The sequence below is a fragment of the Ovis canadensis genome, chromosome 2, assembly GCF_042477335.2.
Source record: "Ovis canadensis isolate MfBH-ARS-UI-01 breed Bighorn chromosome 2, ARS-UI_OviCan_v2, whole genome shotgun sequence".
Taxonomy (NCBI): Eukaryota; Metazoa; Chordata; class Mammalia; order Artiodactyla; family Bovidae; genus Ovis; species Ovis canadensis.
This window is the reverse complement of record NC_091246.1, coordinates 222700508-222721078: the sequence shown is the minus strand read 5'-3', so window position 1 is coordinate 222721078 and position 20571 is coordinate 222700508. Positions and strand designations below refer to the sequence as shown.

Here is a 20571-nt window from a genome sequence, read left to right as displayed (position 1 = left end):
TGGTCTGGCCTAGGCACTAAGTAGATTCATGTATGCAGTCTGCACTGATCGCTCCTAAATGTGTATTTCGCTGGCAGTGTACAATGCTGATAGGTTTTCTTGAATTCAAAGAGCAGATGAGACAACATGTTAAAAGTATACCCCAGAGAAGTTAAAGTGCTTATTCGGGTGTCAGATTTGATAGGAAGATAATTAATTTGCTAAGTGCCCATTGTATACAGAGTATTTGAGTGTTTACAGAAGCAAAGCAAAGTCTCCGTTGCCTTTCAAGAGGCCAGCAACCAGCTGAAGAGAGGATGCTGGCTTCAGAGATCAACTTCCATTTGATGAGCTGAGCCCACAGATGTAATGTGATGATTTGTCCTTCCATCAGGTCTGGAACCAGGAACAGAGTACACAATCCAAGTCATTGCCCTCAAGAACAATCAGAAGAGTGAGCCTTTGATTGGGAGGAAAAAGACAGGTAACAAGCACCTTCTGGGTAATGGGGAGCTGGCCATGACAAAACTAATTACAGATGATGTATCTTGCAGTGCAAAAATGCTCCAGGTTTTGATGTATTTCTCATGGAACTTTTTTTTCTCTAACAGCCTAGCATGTATGTTGTGCTTTTTGATAGCGAGAATGACCTGACCATCTGCAGAGTTCAGTTTCATTTTTTTCCTAGCCAGTCACTATAAAGACCTTTTATTCATCTTTAGAAAGTTCAAACCAGATATTAGAATGTAAAAGCCAAGTTTCGATCATTGCTGTTTGTCTGTATATTCTTTTGGAGTTAAAAGTGTTTTTATAAAAAGGGGGGAGGGAAGAGAAAACTCTTTCTCATTTGTCTTTATTTACTATTTGATTTCTGAGGCTTGAACTAAATAATGTCTTACTTTTTATCCAATTTCAGTTTAATTTGAAGAAAATGCTTTATTTATGCTGATAGAATTTTTAAATGAATTTTATGTTATGTGCTTTAACCTATTCTAAACATTTCAGACGATGAAAAACTACTGCACCAAACCTCTGATATTCTCATACTTCAGATGCTGATATAATTAGTCTAGATTCTAGTCATTATAACATGATTCTCAAGTGAGAAAGAGGGGAAAAAAGCCTGCATATTTCAGTTCCATTAGGCTTAATTTGAGCAGAGGCAGCTTTTATGTGGCTTAGCGTTTCAAAGCTTTGTATGATAAATTCATACTAACACTTTTTTTCCTTCTAAACTATAAAGAAAACTTTGAGAAAAATCATAAAGATTTCTTTCTGGGGGAAAAAAAGTGTTTTGTGATTTAAGAACTGCTAATTTTTCAGGAGCTTTGATCAGATTGTAAAATAGTCGTTGTTGCCTGAATTGATAATGACTTCCTGAGGCTACTTCTGGGAGCTTAACACGCTTTGCTTTTTTGGCTCTAACCTCTCTTGGCTAGATGAGCTCCCCCAGCTGGTAACCCTTCCACACCCCAATCTTCACGGACCAGAGATCTTGGATGTTCCCTCCACAGTTCAAAAGACCCCTTTCATCACCAACCCTGGGTATGACACTGGAAACGGTATTCAGCTTCCCGGCACTTCCGGTCAGCAGCCCAGTCTTGGGCAACAAATGATCTTTGAGGAGCATGGTTTTAGGCGAACCACACCGCCCACAACGGCCACCCCCGTAAGGCATAGGCCAAGACCGTATCCGCCGAATGTAAATGAGGAGATCCAAATTGGTCATGTCCCCAGGGGAGACGTAGACCATCATCTCTACCCTCATGCTGTGGGACTCAATCCAAATGCTTCTACAGGACAAGAAGCTCTCTCTCAGACAACCATCTCATGGACCCCATTCCAGGAAAGCTCTGAGTATATCATTTCATGTCATCCAGTTGGCGTTGATGAAGAACCCTTACAGGTAACTCATGCTTCCTTTTACTTCTGGGACACTTGGGGAAAAAGTAAGCTAGGCTACTGAAATGACCAGCTCTGATGTCCAATGACCCTACTTCTAGGACCTCTTAGAAATGTGATTAAGTCTTGATATTTTTTTGATTGGAGTTTAATTGCTATACAGTGTTGTATTAGTTTCTGCTGTACAGCAAAGTGAATCAGCTATATGTATACAGTTATCCCTTTAAGTCCTGATTTTTTTTTTTTTTAATCTCAAGAAGACTCTACTTTAAGAGATGTACCAGAGAGTGTCATTAGCTTTCGTTTAGTGGAAAGAATAAAATCACTTCTGTTACTCTCAATTGTTTGAGGTTCCACAGTAATATAGACAAAGAAATGATCTTAGAAGAGAGAGAGAGATCCTGCCTGAATTGACTTTTGTTTAGGAAGGGCTCAAATGCCATCATTATGATTTGTCCTTTGAAGAATCAAATCCCATTTTCTACCATATGTCAAAGGAGAAAGACTTCGGCTGAAGCTGTGCCTATAAGTGATTGATTCACTGACTAAAATTTCTCATGTTTTGCTGATATCAGTTTTTACTGTTTTCTTAGTTTTAGGAAAGTGGCAGAATTGTAAAAACTGAAGACTTTTGAGCTTAGAAATAGGAGTTTGAGGATTTGCCCCTCAGACAAAGCGTTTGAAGGACCCCATGTTGGAATCAAATGCCACTTGGGTAGGATGAATGTCTCCCAGAGAGCACAGTGTCCCCCTTTTATGTGAGGGGGGATGGCCAGGGCTGCCACTGGGCTTGCCCAGACTTGCAACTAAAGTAGAACGAAGAGGAGGCTGTCTCTAGAATTAGTGAGGGTTCCTGGTAACTATGGAGCACGTAGGGTAGATTTGGGGCAGGAAAATCTGGCAGGCAGAAATGACCCCTCACTTAAATTCCATTTCTCTCCTTGGTTAGTTGGGACCTTTGCACTCTCTGTTTTTATTTGTCTCCCTTTGCTTGGTTACACAGTAGGAGTTATTGAGAAAAGAACAGAGGAAGTCATGTCAATTCCTCACTGTAACACTTTGTCCCCCACTTTGGATATGCTAATCATTGCAGTTCCGAGTTCCTGGAACCTCTGCCAGTGCCACCTTGACGGGCCTTACCAGGGGGGCCACCTACAACATCATAGTGGAGGCAGTAAAAGACCAGCAGAGGCAGAAGGTTCGCGAGGAGGTGGTCACCGTGGGCAATTCTGGTATGTGAATGTCCGGGTTATTGGGGCACACTGTGGACCAGCCCAGTGATGCTTCTTCAAGTGACTGTTCTTTTCCTCTTTTTGTCTTTTGACTTTGGGAAATAATTCCATGAAGAAAATGAGCAACTTTAAATTCCATCCTTTTTCCCTCAAAGTATCCTAGTATGTTTGAAAATACATAAGAATAAGAAAGAGAGTCTCAAACATGATGTGGTGATAGGCCTGGAAGGGACTTCAAGTATTGTTTAGTCCAACACTCTGAGTTCCAGCCAGGTGTGATACAGGACACAAGTCTCCAGTTCTCTGTTCCCAGACCCTCTTCATCTTACTAGGTTGCTGCTCCTGAGTCATGTTTAAGTACTGAAAGGATTGAAGGTGAAAGGGTTACTTGCTTCAGTCATGTCTGACTCTTTGCAAGTCCATGGGCTATAGCCCACCTGGCTCCTCTGTCCATGGAATTCACCAGGCAAGCATACTGGAGTGGGTTGCCATTCCCCTCTCCAGGGAATCTTCCCAACCCAGGGACTGAACCTGGGACCCAGGTCTCCCATATTGCAGGCAGATTCTTTACCATCTGAGCCACCAGGGAAGTCCTGGTGATTACCTGTAAAGGAAATTCCTTATCTGCATATATCAGTGCCTGCTGGGTTTTGTTCCTGATGTAAAATGCTACCTTATTCCCACATTATTTCATGATTGTATGTATATGCTTGGTCGCTCACCTGTTTCTCACTCTTAGTGACCCCATGGACTGTAGTCCATCAAGCTCCTCTGTCCATGGGATTTCCCAGGCAAGAATACTCCAGTGAGCGGCCATTTCCTCCACCAGGGGTCCTGACTCAGGGATTGGTTGAACCTGCATCTCATGTGTTGGCAGGCAGATTCTAGCCCATATTTCAAGACTATAGAAGCCCAAAACTGCAATAGAGTTTAAATGGTCATTGACTCTTCTTTATAGCACCTGGATATTTGTTTGTTTTTGTTTTTTGGCCATGCCTTGTGGCTTGCAGGATCTTAGTTCCCTGACCAGGGATTGAACCCAGGCCACGGCAGTGAAAGTGCCAAGGCCTAACTACTGGACCACTGGGGAATTCCCTAGAAAGTCCTTTTAAACCAGTAGTGTATCAGCTGGCTTTTCAAACTGCAACAGCTACAGATTCACCAGAAACATGAAATAGAGAATAATCAGAACCGTGAATCTTCCCACCGGAGAGTTCTCTATTCCCTATTAACAGGGAGTGCTAAATTCTATCCGCCCAGTGATAGGTTTTATTTCTATGGCCAGATACTTAACCTCAACCTCAGCCTTCTTTCTCATTTTACAGATGACTGTGTTCTTTTACATAGAAACTCCTATGAATTGCAGTTGAGTTTTTTTTTGGGGGGGGGGGTGGATCATTTTATGCTTATTGAGTTATATATCCATTTAATGTGCACCTTTGCTTCGTGTGGTTTTGCTAGTAGAATGCCATGTGAAAGGAATTTTCAAGAGCACAAAGGACTTTGTGCTTTTTCCTCATCATTTTTTAAAAAGAGTCCATCTCCAAAACTTTACTCCTGGTTATTTTTAGGAGGGTTATTGAAACCCTCCTAGCAGTTTAAATTCCTTCCATTTTTCCTTCCGACTCATTACCAACAGCAATATTCTGCATTCTAACCAGGTTCTCCCAGCTCTGAGATGTTTCAGATGTCTTAGTTTTGACAAAACTCTTATTTTCTTCCAGTTTGATCCCTTTCAAAATATTAGGCACTTCAAATATTATTGCTTTTGAGTTTTTTTATTTTTGCACTGTGAGAAGAAATGTACGCAGTGGGATTCAAAGTCACAGAAGTTAGTTTATTTAATTTTTAGAGACTGAATTGAAGCATGCTTTATTTGTATAGATTATTTTAAAATCAGCTTTCACAAAACATAAAAGACCAGATCTTAGACAACATGAAGAGATTCCATTAGTGATTCCTAAGTCACTGATATTCCACTACCTCCTCTTACTTGGAACAGTTGGGTTTATTGATAAAGTAAAGCAGTCTGACCATTATGACAATAATGTACAAAATCTAGGCTTTTTGCATTATGCAAAACATTCAGTGAAAGTGAGTATCACATTTATGTGGTTACATTTTAATGGTATATAAAATTGCTATGACTTTTGCATTAAAAGCAAAAGGCGCCCTCTAATAATTACTCTTTATTTGGTGAGAATGTTCTAAGTGTTGGCAATAGGCCAATACCTGGAATTCCTGATCACATGTGATCTTCACAAGATCCTCAGCAGGAGGAAGTATTTTTATTATTATCCTCACAAGCTTAAGGTCACTCAGATACTGATGGAGAGGAATTTCCAGCCTTTGCACCCCATGAAGTCCTTAACTGCCTCACGATCTGTTCCATGTTCTATGAATTATATTTACCAGAAATGATGTGGCTTTTTGTTTTTAGAACTGAGGGCAAAAATGAAGATGGGCTCCTTTTAAGAGGCTGTGGCAAGTGTTCACCAGCACAATCTAAGCATTGTTCATTAGAGGAGCTGATTCACTGATGGAAACATGAGTGCTTCTTAATGCTACTGGGATTTTGGGTTTAGAATAGTCATCATATACGATAATCTGGTTTTCTTCTTATGGTCCAAAGCTATAATAAAATGTCTTCCCTTCTCTCTTTCTTCACGCAGTTGACCAGGGCCTGAGTCAGCCCACAGATGACTCCTGCTTCGACCCCTACACGGTCTCCCATTATGCCGTTGGAGAGGAGTGGGAGCGATTGTCTGATTCTGGCTTTAAACTCTCGTGCCAGTGCTTAGGCTTTGGCAGTGGTCATTTCAGATGCGATTCATCTAGTGAGTAGCTTGCTTTGTCCATCTCTTGCAGTTCCATGCAATCGCACAGGGTGCCAGGAAGCATGTTTGGCAGACAAGGCTCTTCCAAACATGAAGCAAATGAAGGGAGATTGCTTGACTCAAAGTAACATTTTGCATCATATAAAAATGATGGGAAATTTTACTTGTTGAATATGGCTTCATCTCAAAGATTGTATTTCAGTGACTATTAAACATTAATTTGCAATGGTAATATGATTTTTAAAGTTTTCTTGTTAAATGAATAAAGTCAGGTTTAATGAGTCAAGTCTAATGAAGAGTAGCAGAGACACAAAGAAACCTCAAATCTCTTTTAATCTTTGGTGTTTAGCATGGTAAGAGATGAACATTTATACTCACAAACACTCTGTTTCAGTTCAAACCAGATATACACATATCATAGTATATAAACACACTTAACTCTTCCACATCTCCCATACACAGATATCATACACACACATACACACACTGGATAGCTTGAACCTTGCCAAGTAATCTAGAGAGTAAAGGTGATCCATTTGTAGATAGTCAAGAATCAACTTCAGTTGAAAAATATTTTTAATTAAAAGAGATTTTAATATTTTAAATTATGTTTTAGTTAATTCTAGGAATTGCTTATCATGCTTTGAGATTTAGTATTAGCATTTATGTCTTTGTTTTTAGGAGATGTGATTATTATTGAAAACTGGTTTATTTTTATAGGTGTTAACCATTATGCCTTATAACAAGCCTCCTACATACATATACAAAAATTGTATTCAGAAAAATACAACATAATAGACTTTTTAAAGATTTTCAGAGGACTTTACTTATGTATTTGAAATGGTTTAATTCAAACAAATATAAAAACAACTGATTTTTTCAATGCAGATCTACTATGCTTGACCGTTTGAAAATGGAAAGAGCAGTATAAGTGTTGTACTGCTGTTTAGGAGTTGGAAGTTTTAACACTTGATATCAATTAGGTGGTTTTTAATTTCTGAAACTGAATTGTTTTTAAGTCTATGTATTTATTACCTATGTAAGTACTTAGGCGCAGTTATGAGAGCAGAGCTATAAGCTGATTTATGTGATTCTTTGGCTCAACTTACATAGTTTTTTCCTTGATGTCATAATTATTGAATAATATTTTTAAAGTTTTAGGAATGACTGATTTGTTGATAAAATAGAAGTCATGTATGTTATGCAAACTTCTGAAGTTTGTTTTTAGTACAAACTTTGAAGATTAAAAAGTTATCTTTTATGTATAGAAGTTAAAGAATATATAACTGTGAATTTTAGATATTCCTTGGAACCAGTTTACTTGTAAGAATGACAACCATTGATTTATCATTATTTTTGTTTTTATTTTGATATTTAGGCTTATTCTTTCACTTTTCATATTTACAAGAAGCCAACTGATCTTTGTTTTTTGGTTAACTGAACTTTGTACCCAGGATCTCTGTGAAAGTGACTTTTCATCTATGATCTATTCCTAAAAATCTACTCAAATCCTAGTTTAGCCTTCCTAATGTTAAATCTTAATAGGGAGAAGTCAAATGAAGGTCATTGTCTATTCTTGTGAAATGATTATGATGGAATAAATTGGTTCTTAAAATGTCCGAGAAAATGCTAAGCTGCAAAGATAATAATTGTAAAATCCAACCAAAAAAGTGGCTTGTCAGAGGAATCGTGACCTTCAACTTTCCTTACTACTCCTTCCAGATACTGGGCTTTGAAAATCCGGGGGCATGTCCCATTTCACTCAGCATCGTGTGAGTCAGAAATGCCAATAACTCCTTGCCTCTGATTCTCCCCACCCCCCAGAATGGTGCCATGACAACGGAGTGAACTACAAGATTGGAGAGAAGTGGGATCGTCAGGGGGAGAATGGCCAGATGATGAGCTGCACGTGTCTTGGAAATGGAAAAGGAGAATTCAAGTGTGATCCTCGTACGTTGCCACAGATCATCTTTAGTGCCTATTGAACACTCCCGCTTTTCATTACTAAGCTGTAACTCTCATCCCTGGAAATGACTGACTTTAGATCTTCTTGAGGAGTGAACAGTGGGTTTGTTAATTTTCTGATTTGGGAAAGCAGAGACAGGCTTCAAAAATGAGCCATGATTTAATGTTACTGTAGGGCACTTTAGCACTTCTCCGACCTGAGTATTTTGACTACAAGTCTTTGGATTCAACTTTTGAAATATGATCTCTGTCTTGGCATTGAACTTTTTCTAGTTCATTATATCTGGTCTTTGGAAATACTGCCCTAAGATCTGTACAGCAGTACCTCTTGTACGGATGATTCCTATTAACACGTGGAAGGTGGGCTGTGATGATACAAACTTAGGAAAGAAACAGAACCCACCCTCACAGAGGGATCAAGTCTGTATTATTGTTACCGGTCTTGTAAACACTTGTGACTTGTGTGTCTGTGTAGATGAGGCCACGTGCTATGACGATGGGAAGACTTACCACGTGGGAGAACAGTGGCAGAAGGAATATCTTGGTGCCATTTGCTCCTGCACATGCTTTGGAGGCCAGCGGGTAAGACCAGATAGTCCAGGCTCCCTGCTATTTAGATAAGGGGGGAGGCTTCTGTGCTAATGATTAGTAAGAGTTACACTTCCTATGGGTACCCATTTCCTGTTGGCACGTAAGACTACTGCATACCCCTTTCTAGTTCTCCCCTTTCTTGGCAACCTCAGCCTCTCCCCCACACCTTCTATTCTCAGACTGCCTCCATTCTTCAGCAACTAAAGTGTTAAATGTTTGGGGAGCACTAGGCCTCCTGCTCCATTCTGATGGGCAGGTGCCCCGTGACACCACTGTTAAATATTCTGAGTAATACCCAGATATTAGAAAATATCACTTCTTTATATCCTCTCTTAATCCCAAATAGATGCCTACCATAGGTCTGGTGGTGTGCTCAGGAATATGGGACAAATAAAAAGAGTGAAAGATGGTCCTGGATCTTAACAATACAGTTGGAGGCATTAAATTAGCATACACTGCAAGTCAGGCTGAGTAAGTCAGGTGCTGAGTAAGTCAGGTTCTGAGTGGGTCTGACAAATCCAGCTCCCAGGTAGGCTGATGTCAGCAGGCAAGTTTTGGTGGAAAAGAGAATCATGAACTGGCTGGGCTTTAGGATGAGCAAATTGTGGTCGAGGCAGCAGGGAAGCAGAGAGAGCACACCTCCTGGGATGGCAAGGAGCTGGCACAGGTGGGCTCTGGGGAAATCACCCTCTGCCTGTTGTCAGTGGTAAGACATTAAATGGGAAGAAGTGGGGGCCACTTACTTCTCAACCATTTCTAATCTGTCTTACTTCAGTATAACAAGAGTCCTGTTCTTTCCTCTAATCCAAAGTCCTGTTCTTTCCTCTCATCTTTGAAATCTCAAAATAAAATGCCTTTGTAACTTACATAAAAGCAACGGAACATAAAATTCTTTTATTTTTAATGAAAACATACCCTCCCCAACAGCTTTTTCAAATTCTGGTACCTTAAGAACATGCTCACACTCCTGGGTAGGACTCAGCAGTTGATGCCTTTGGTATTGGCCAGTTGCAGGTACCCAAGAAGAAAGGGAACGTGATGGAAGATGGGGTTTCTTTTTTTTTAGGAAAATTAAACTGGCAGCAGGGAAGGTTCATCAGGAGTCTGGCTGAGGGCAGCCCCAGAAGCTACTCTGATCTTATCCCACCACTTGTAGTTGGGTAGGGGGGGACGTCTTGGTCTCTCATTAACACGTATAAAGATCACAGAACCTAGTCATTTCTAGTCATGTGCTCAGTGAATAAATGGGTAAGTGAATTTCATTTCTAGTCATGTGCTCAGTGAATAAATGGGTAAGTGAATTTCATTTCTAGTCATGGGCTCAGTGAATAAATGGGTAAGTGAATTTGTTACACAGTCAGTTTTGGTCTCACTTTAGACTCTCTGCCTCTTGATTTATGCACATAAAATCTTTCATGTGTGACACCTGTTCTAAAGCAAAGTGCTAAATGAAACACTAGAGACAGGAGTAGGTATTATTACATCATTTATATGAAAGCAAGATTCGTTGATTCTATAATACGTATTTACCTGTATTGTCTCGGTAATGTATTATGGGAATATGCTTTTAAATGGAGAAATATGTCTGAAATATTTAACTGGCAATATAAAAAAGAAAGTGATCGTATTATTTAGGTTTGTTCGGGTCATAAGAAAAAAAGGCTCAACTCAGGTTAATTTAGGGCAAAAGGAGGCTCACTTGACTGGAAAGTCCCAGGACCTCCCAGTGAAAGACCATGACTGGTATTCACCCAGCTGTGTGGCAGGTCACTGTGTGATTTTCAGGCTCCTCACAGCCAGTCATTTCTCTGGATCTCTTTACTCTTACATGTGAAATAAGGGTGTCTGTCCAAGTGATCTTACGTCCTTTTTAAATGCCCTAGGATTCTAAGAAAACCTCTCCCTTCATCTAGTGTAGAAAGCTTATTAAGAAAGTCAGGAGTGGAATGAGCCTTGCCAGATGGTTCCCAGGTGGTGCTAGTGGTAAAGAACCCACCTACCAGCGCAGGAGACTTGGGAGACACGGATTCGACCTCCGGGTTGGGAAGATCCCCTGGAGAAGGACATGGCAGTTCTCTCCAGTATTCTTGCCTGGAGAATCCCATGGACAGAGGAGCCTGGCGGCTGTAGTCCATAGGGCCGCAAAGAGCCAGACACAACTGAAGCGACCTAGCATACATGGGAGTTTATGGGACATTTCAGGAAAAAGGAAAAGCATAAACAAAGGCAGTTGTACAATGGTGAGATACCAGCCAGAATGTATTCTCTGAGTTATAAATGCATGAAATCATCATCAGTGCTTCCTTTATGGTTAACTGCGTGTATTCTGCCAGCTTGAGCGCTGAAATTCTTCGACACAAGCACTGAATTGCGATGTTCTTGTGTCATCCTAAACCTCTTCTAACTTAATGCCTTTGCTCTCTCAGGGCTGGCGTTGTGACAACTGCCGCAGACCAGGGGCTGAACCGGGTAACGAAGGCTCCACTGCCCACTCCTACAACCAGTATTCTCAGAGATACCACCAGAGAACAAACACTGTAAGCACATTGGTGCCCTGCATGTTTCTCCTTAAAAGGCGATTGGGCACACAGTGGGCAGTCTCTTTCTATAGGCACCTTTCTTCTGAATGAACATTTTTAAAAGCTTGTATCTTATAACACAATGTGGGTTCTCTTGAGCATCTCCTGTTGCCCAGTGTATAGCTAAGTGCTTAAAGCCAGAAGTCTTCTCCCATCTATAAGTAATTGTCAGAGAAGCCACCCTTCCCCTTTTTTCTTCTGTAGGCTTTACAGTATTTGCTGTTGATTTTTTTCTTCTCTCTTCTATTTTTACAGAATGTCAACTGCCCAATTGAGTGCTTCATGCCTTTGGATGTACAGGCTGACACAGAAGATTCCCGAGAGTAATATTTCCAACCCAGAGAAACAAGTGTGGATCTCTGCCAAGGTCCATCCAAACTGGAGTGGTGTTAGCAGACCCCATGTTAGTGTGTTTCTTTCTTAAGCCCTTTGCTCTGGAGTAACTTCTCCAGCTTCAGCTCAACTCACAGCTTCTCCAAGCATCACCCTGGGAGTGTTTTGAGACTTTTCTCATACATGGGAGCAGTAGGTTATCTATTCTCCAAAATATTTGATGATGCCGCTCAGTATTTTAAATGAAGTGATTCTAACTTGTGATTTGGATTGGGATCCATAGGGAAGCACATGCACCAACCAAGATACAAAATGTCTTGAAATGATATTACCAAGATTTTAAGTAGGAAAGTTACTTGAACACTTCTGCTTCCACTTAACTGTCTGGCCCGCAATATTGTAGGAACAGCATGTCCTTTTTACTGTGGTATTCAGAACAGCCACAGTACTCACTTTTTCCAAATGAGTCTAGTAATTGCCTAGAAATATCTTTTTCTTACCTGTTATTTATCAATTTTTCCCAGTATTTTTATATGGAAAAAAATTGTATTGAAGACACTTAGTATGCAGTTGATAAGAGGAATTTGGTCTAATTATGGTTGGTGATTATTTTTTATACTGTATGTGCCAAAGCTTTACTACTGTGGAAAGACAACTGTTTAATAAAAGATTTACATTCCATAACTTGAATATTGTATCTTCTTTTTTACACAGAGAAATTGGCGGGGGGTGGGCGGCAGGGGCGGATTTCCCTGGTGGTCTAGTCGCTAAGAATCTGCCTTCCAATTCAAGGGAAACAGGTTTGATCCCTGGTTGGGAAACTAAGAGGCCACATGCCATGGGGCAACTAAGCCCATGTGCCAAAACAGAAGATCCTGCATGCTGCAACTAAGACCCGATGCAGCCAAAAAGAAAGAAAAGAAAGAACTTCAGGGGGAAAATAAAGAATCCGCCTGCATGTTTTTTTTTCCTTTGTTACTCAGCAAACATTTGAAAACCTATGTACATGGCTCTAAATTTTGGTGATTTAAGGTGCCTTGTTAGCACAGTAGGTTGTGCTTCAGTCTCATATATTCTGGTGATTTAAATACAAGCTTTGCTAAGTCTGTCAGTCCCTAAACCTAGATTCGGTCTTATCCTTTTGTCTCTTCCAGTGTTGGAGATAATTTTATATTTTCCATTTTATCAGATTTAGGTGGATTCAAATATTTAACTTGCTAGCTAGCTCTTCAGAAGTATAATCGAAATAATCTTTTCACTGTTATTTTCTAACCATTATAATTCTCTCCTCTTTCCCACTTCCCTTCTGTCCTTCATCAAATACACATCTATTCAAAGACGGAATATAAGGGAAAGAAAAAGATGACTGAGGTATTCAAACTACTTAAATCACATGGCCTAGAGGAGTCTAATCTTAGGGAAGCACTGTGGTGTAATAACCTCAATCCAACTTGCCTTAATAAGTGCCAGCTGACCCTGAAGTGCCCAGATGAAGAAAGTTTGCATAGTCCTGGTCTGGAAAGGCTGTTTCTTTTCAGTTTAACTTTGAGGAACCCACAAAACTTTGAGATTATATCTAGCATTTAGAATAGTAAAACAGCACTGGAAATAAATTAGTAAACAGTAAAAGATTAGTAATTCATAATATACAAGACATGGAAAATACTTTTTAATATATCATTGTGCAATGAAAGAAAGTATTTCAAGAAACACCTGGCAATGAATATTAAGACTAAATACAGAAAGAGATTTTCTCAGGGTTTATTTGTTTAGAAAACCAAAACCTCATGTTGGAACAGGTTTATAGTACAGTTTACAAAGTTCCTTGCCATTTAGCATCTCATTTGGGAGAGGTCTTATGGTCTTACAGAGACTACAGCCCAGATGAGTCCTAAGCAGGACACAGACCCCACACTTCTGTTAACATCACTAAATGTACAGCTTTATCAAGCCAGTAGTTGCCAAGATAGCTGAACTGTACATGTGAAAGATAGGAAAAATCATTCAGGAAGAACAGATCACAGTGATACTAAGTGACTATCTCACATAACGTACATCAGTACTTATGGAGAGAGAATGTGACCCAGTACAAATCTACTCACAGTGTAAGGGGAAACCCTACTGTAGACTTGCTAAAGAGAAAGTGGCTGTTACCTCCATCTTTAAGGTAAAGAGGCCCAGGAATTACACTAGTGAAAGTCTGCACCCCAGCTCCATCCTGTTGAAAAGTCTTTGCATTTAAAAACGTAAGGAGGAGGCTTCCCTCATCCAGTGGCTGAGAATCTGCCTTGCAATGCAGGGTACATGGGCTCGATTCCTGGTCCGGGAAGATCCCACATACTGCAGAGCAAGGAAGTCCCCACGCCACAACTATTGAGCCTGTGAGCCACAACTGCTGAAGCCCATGCACCCTGAAGTCCGTGCTCCACAAGGGAAGCCACCACAGAGAGAAGCCCAAGCTCCTCAACTAGAGAGTAGCCCCCCTCTCTCTGCAACTAGAAAGACTGAGTGCACCCCAAAATAAATAAATTACTTAAAAAAAAAAAGGTGGGACTTCCCTAGCTGTGCAGTGGTTAAGACCCCACACTCCCACTGCAGAAGGTGCAGGTTCAGTCCCTGGCTGGGGAACTAAGATCTGATATGCCTCTTGGCATGGTCAAAAAAAAAAAAAAAAAAAAAAACGAGTTGAGACTGACTTGGCTTTAAACTACTTATCTAATGACAAGCCTAAAACTATTTTTTCCAATGTGCACTTAAGTAAATCCAACTGGACTATATTAAACACATAGTGAGCCTGTCAACAACTTGCACACTGAACTGTAAAACCTGCAAGTTCCGCATTTAAAATTTAAAAAAAAGTACCACCTTTCCAAAATGCCTGCTAGATTCTCAAAAGCAATATACCAAACTTACAAACAAAGCTATTTCAATAGTGAGTCAGTAACTACATTTAGATAATTAGAACAAATTAAACAAAATCAGTGGCCTTTTTTTATGTGTTGGTATCACAATGCAAAGTGGTAAAACTTTCTTGTTTACTGCTTCTCAGCAAAATCATTCAAACACGAGCATTTCCAAAGATCTTTTACAGTTTTTACTAACTCATGTTACTGTTGTCCCTGAGAACAGTCTTAAGCAGGCCAGATTGAAAAGGCATAATTAAAATACCGATCTGGATATAGGCAAGACATTGGCAATTCAAGCAAAATCAGATAAAAGTCATAAACATATCAGACTTAGAAAACTTGCAGTTTTGAAGTTATACTTTGTCTTGCTGCACTTGATTTGTAGGAAAACTTATTATGTATTTTTGTTGTTTTCAGCTTTAATGACCTGAGTGAATTATGCAAGTTAATGGGTATTAAAATATCACTACATTCCTTGGTGGCTCAGATAGAAAATAACCTGCCTGCAATGCAGGAGACCTGGGTTCAAGCCCTGCGTTAGGAAGATCCCCTGGAGAAGGAAATGGCAACCCATTCCAGTATTCTTGCCTGGAAATTGCATGGACAGAGGAGCCTGGTGGGCTACATCCATGGGGACGCAAAAATTCAGATATGACTGACTGACTAACACTGATGACAGAAGCCTGTAAGGCAGATATTCTGTGGAGGTGAATAAAGAAATGATCAGGTGGGAATTACAAGTATAGGAAATGACTTTTCCATTTAATTATACTTCCACTGAAAATTCTACTCCATTTCTAGTTGTATGAAACTCATTAAAGTGATTAAGAAACAACACATCAGCACATTTAAGGCTGAAATTGCTTCCCATTCAGTAAACTCCCATTACTGTGGTAGGAAAAGTGGCAAGTTCCAATTAAAAAAACCCATTTTCAGTAGATACATTTCAACCATTAAAAAAAAAATCACTCTTGGGACTTCTCACGTTTGGGGACATTTAAAGATAACCACATAGGTTGACAAAGCAGGTACAGCACAAAAATGACATTGCCCTAGATTTTTCAGACTAAGAAATTTATTTTTAAAGAGTATATATGGCAGTAATATTGGAGATGGAAGTTATTATCATTGCCATATCATGCTATTTCATATCCTCATTAAAATTAAAGAGATTCAATTTAAATTGCAAACAAAAATCTATATAAATTACAGAGGAAGTGAAGAGAATACTGTAAGTAATAAAATAGCAAGAGAAATGATGCTTCAGCTGAAAGCCCCAAATGGGAAATTCATTTTTCAACATTCTTCAGTAAAGTTAGGTATGAGATATTAAAGCATGTTTTACATTTCCTTGAATCCTCTTTACTTACTCTTTAGAGACTAGAAGTTTTAGCAATCTTAGGAGCCAACTTTTTCCTAAAATGGCTCTTGTGTGGGGCCTCCAAAGGCCTGAAGTTACTTTGTTTGGAGGTGGCCAGCATAGGGTGATTGTCAGCACCCTGTATGGGTTGAGGCTGGAATCACCCATCCTGCAGCCTGACCATCTCAGCAGACTGCCCTTAGGGAAAAAAACATCACAGGCCAAGGATGTGCCCAGGGAGCTCTTTGCATCACATTACTTTGGAAACCATCGGTTAGTTCCAGAAAGAAACACTGTCTCTGCCAGGAGACTGCTGGACAGGATTTTACAATGAAACCTGCTGTGCTGTATAATTCTGCATTAGCTGTAACATGTGGAGCCAAGTGCTGATCGTGTCACTTTGGTGGAGAAATTGGAACCCTAACATACACTGCTCGTAGAAAAGTAAAAAGAGTGCAGCTGCTGTGGAAAACAGTTTGGTGGTTCCTAGCTAAGCATCGGACTTTTCTGATGGTCCAGTGGTTCAGAATCCTCCTGCCAATGCAGGGGACACGAGTGTGATCCCTGGTCTGGAAGGATTCCATATGCTGAGGGGCAACTAAAGCCAGGCACCGCAACCACTGAGCCTTCGTGGCCTAGAGCCTGTGCTCTGCAACAAGAGAAGCCTCCACGATGAGAAGCTCGTGCCCTGTGACTGGAGGAAGCCCTCACAGAGGAATGAAGACCCAGCCAAAAATAAATACATTAATTCGAAAAAAAGCTAACCTTTGGGTTATCACATGACCCAGCATTTCTACTCCTATGTATATACCCAAGAGAACTGAAAACATGTGTTCAAATAAAAACTTGTACTCAAATGTTCATACCGCCGTTTTTCTTCCAAACAGTGAAAACAATTCATATGTCTATCAACTGATGAATGAATAAAGATGTGGTATATTCAAATAATGGAATATTATTTAATCATAAAAAAGGAATGAAGTACTCATATATGCTATGTCATGAACCTTAAAAACAGGCTAAATGAAAGAAGTCAGGCACAAAAGACCACACAATATATGTTTCCATTTCTACACAGTGTCCAGAATAGGCAAACTAATAGAGACAGAGAATATACTAATGGTTACCAGACAGAGAGAACAGAAAATAGCTGGCAATCAGAATGTGCCTTCTTTTCGAGGTGAGGGAATGTTCTAGAATTAAATAGTGGTTGATGGCTCTACAACTTTATGAATATACTAAAAATCACTGATTTGCACAATTTTAAAAGTTTAGGATAATAAATTGTATATGTGCATTTTATTTCAATGGAAAAAATGGCACTTTAGTTACAGAAAGCCTCCTTAATATCCTGTTGCTTACTGGTAATGTTATCAAGGCTGTTACCCCAGAATTACAGCCCTGCCCCTCCCTCAAATGGAGACCGATTACTCTTATCTAAGTTTCAGAAGGAAGCTGCAAAGAGAAGAAACAAGAACTGTTTAGAATCACCTAGGCCCAAGATGGCGACATATGTGACTTCCACTAGCCCTGGAGTCTCGTAATATGCTCACTGTAATATATTAGTATATGCTGACATACCCACCAGCACCCATATGGATTGAGAAGGGGTGTTGCATTGGTCTCCAGATCCAAACCACAGCCTTTTCCTTGGATCAGTTCAGTTCTGTCACTCAGTCGTGTCCAACTCTGTGAACCTGTGGACTGCAACACACCAGGCCTCCCTGTCCATCATCAACTCCCAGAGTTTACTCAACCTCATGTCCATTGAGTTGGTGATGCTATCCAACCATTTCATCCTCTGTCATCCCCTTCTCCTCCCTCCTTCAATCTTTCCCAGCATCAGGGTCTTTTCCAATGAGTCAGTTCTTTGCATCAGGTGGCAAAAGTATTGGAGTTATAGCTTCAACATCAGTCCTTCCAATGAAGATTAGGAATGACTGGTTGGATCTCCTTGCAGTCCAAGGGACTCTCAAGAGTCTTCTCCAACACTGTAGTTCAAAAGCCTCAATTCTTCGGGGCTCAGCTTTCTTTATAGTCCAACTCTCACATCCATACATGACCACAGGAAAAACCATAGCTTTGACTAGACAGACCTTTGTTGGCAAAGTAATGTCTCTGCTTTTTAATATGCTATCTAGGTTGGTCATAACTTTTCTTCCAAGGAGTAAGTATCTTTTAATTTCATGGCTTCAATCACCATCCGCAGTGATTTTGGAGCCCCCCAAAATAAAGTCTGACACTGTTTCCCCATCTATTTGCCATGAAGTGATGGGACCAGATGCCATGATCTTAGTTTTCTGAATGCTGAGTTTTAAGCCAACTTTTTCACTCTCTTCTTTCATTTTCATCAAGGGGCTCTTTAGCTCTTCACTTTCTGCCATAAGGGTGGTATCATCTGCATATCTGAGGTTACTGATATTTCTTCTGGCAATCTTGATTCCAGCTTGTGCTTCATCCAGCCCAGTACTTCTCTTGATGTACTCTGCATATAAGTTAAATAAGCAGAGTGACAATATACAGCCTTGACATACTCCTTTCCCTATTTGGAACCAGTCTGTTGTTCTGTGTCCAGTTCTAACCTTTGCTTCCTGACCTGCATACAGAATTTTCAAGAGGCAGATCAGGAGGTCAGGTGGCTCAGCTGGTAAAGAATCTGCCTGCAATGTGGGAGACCTGGGTTCGATCCCTTGGTTGGGAGGATCCCCTGGGGAATGGAATGGCTATCCATTCCAGTATTTGGGCCTGGAGAATTCCATAAACCAGTGCTGTCCTTGGATAACTCACAAATATTCCTCCCCCCCTTTCCAATTCCCTCCCTTTTACCTTGAACCTTCTATATATTTGGTGTCTCCACTCAAACTGGATTGAGAAGTTGATCTGCAAACTAGATTCCTACTTCTCCATTCTTTGGCCACTGAATCAAGTTTCTGCTGTTTTAATCTCAGCATCAGTTTGTGCTACTCACTGCATGAATCCCATCAGAGAAAGAACATCTCTGACCCAGACGAGGGGTCACGGCCTTGGCTAGGACCCTGGTGCAGGTCCAGCCAACCAGTTTGGTAGCTGTAAGAAGTGGGGTTTGGGAAAACAGAGTAGATGAAAGATTGAAGGAACTCAGAAACTTTCTGGCTACCAGTTCAAAAACTGAGGCAAAATCCAATTTCCATACACTAATATCATCTTCCGATACCTTTTATGCCCCATACACACAAAAGCATTACGAAAGCAACACATAGCTTTTTTTATGAATAGTATTTATCTATCACACCCCAGGTGGTATTCTAAGTGCTCTTAAACAGTTTATTCCACTTACTCCTTAGGGCAACCCTAAGAGTTGTGTACTGCAACATCACTTTACAAGTAGGAAGTGAGGGAAAGTCCAGGTGAATCACCTAACATCACACAGCTTGTTAGTAACAAAGCTGGAACTTGAACCTGATAAACCAGCCCTGGATTGCATGCTAACAATCAGGAGCTACTCAGCCTCTCTGAGAGCAAATCCAACTCCATTTTGTAGATGCGAAAACAAAACTCCAAGAGGCTGGTGACTTAGTGGTAAAGAATCTGCCTGCTAATGTAGGAGACGTGGGGTTGACTGCTGGGTTGGGAAGATCTCCTGGAGAAGGAAATGGCAACCCACTCCAGTATTCTTGCCTGGAAAACCCCATGGACAGAAGAGTCTGCTGGGTCACAGTACTTGGGATCACAAAGAGTTGGACACAACTGAGCAACTAACACAAGGCATGTGCCCAAGATCACCACAAACTGATGAGTATCAGAACGGCCTAAAGGTAGTTTCCTAGAAGGAAAGCAAGGAACGTAATCAAGAACAGGTATGGTGACGAGGGGGCATGGCAGGGCAACTGCTGGCAAAATTCTTTTTCACCTCATTGATGGTGATATATGTGTTTGTTTAAAAATGACTCTTGGGAATTCCCTGGTGATCCAGTAGTTAAGAGAACTTTTTGCTTTCACTGCTGGAGCCCATATTCAATTCCTAGCCAGGGCACTAAGATCTTGCAAGCCACGCAGCATGGCTGAAAAAAAAAGATTCTTCAAGCTACAGATGTTTAATGCACTTTCCACACAGGCATGGTTTATTACATTTATTTTTTAAAGTAAATTTGTTGGGTCATAAGGCAGCTCTATTTGCAATTTTTTAAGGAATCTCCACACTGTTTTCCATAGTGGCTGTATTAGTTTGCATTCCCACCAACAGTGTAAGAGGGTTCCCTTTTCTCCACATCCTCTCCAGCATTTATTGCTTGTAGACTTTTAGATCGCAGCCATTCTGACTAGTGTGAAATGGTACCTCATTGTGGTCTTGATTTGCATTTCTCTGATGAGTGATGTTGAGCATCTTTTCATGTGTTTGTTAGCCATCCGTATGTCTTCTTTGGAGAAATGCCTATTTAGTTCTTTGGCCCATTTTTTGATTGAAAAACACCAATACAGTATACTGACACATATATACGGAATTTAGAAAGATGGTAATGATGACCCTGTATGCAAGACAGCAAAAGAGACACAGATGTATAGAGTGGACTTTTGGACGATGATTTGGGAGAATGGCATTGAAACATGTATACTATCATGTAAGAAACGAAGTGCCAGTCTATGTTCGATACAGGATACAGGATGCTTGGGGCTGGTGCATGAGGATGATCCAGAGAGATGATATGGGGTGGGAGGTGGGAGGGGGATTCAGGATTGGGAGCTTGTATACACCCATGGTGGATTCATGTCAATGTATTGCAAAACCAATATAGTATTGTAAAGTAACATAAAGTAAAAATAAATAAATAAATAAAATATTGCAAGGAAAAAAAATTAAAGTAAATTTGTGCCTAGCAGTGTTTAGCAAAAATGAGCTTTAAGAGTATC

At 40.3% G+C, this 20571-nt stretch overlaps 1 protein-coding gene across 12 annotated transcripts in view; it reads left to right on the top strand.

Annotated features, from left to right (window-relative positions):
* FN1 (fibronectin 1) overlaps positions 1–12108 on the top strand; it is a 69255-nt gene extending 57147 nt beyond the window's left edge. For 4 of the 12 annotated variants that reach the window (XM_069574521.1, XM_069574520.1, XM_069574519.1 and 1 more), the window contains 8 exons: positions 374–463; positions 1779–1885; positions 2975–3113; positions 5786–5950; positions 7775–7900; positions 8391–8497; positions 10933–11043; positions 11341–12108. In XM_069574521.1, coding sequence (XP_069430622.1) covers positions 374–463; positions 1779–1885; positions 2975–3113; positions 5786–5950; positions 7775–7900; positions 8391–8497; positions 10933–11043; positions 11341–11412 — 917 coding nt within the window. In that variant the 3' untranslated portion in view covers positions 11413–12108. Of the gene's footprint in view, positions 1–373; positions 464–1418; positions 1886–2974; positions 3114–5785; positions 5951–7774; positions 7901–8390; positions 8498–10932; positions 11044–11340 lie in introns of all 12 variants that reach the window. The other 8 variants (XM_069574518.1, XM_069574514.1, XM_069574513.1 and 5 more) reach the window with 2 other exon arrangements.
* The last annotated feature ends 8463 nt before the right edge of the window (positions 12109–20571 follow it).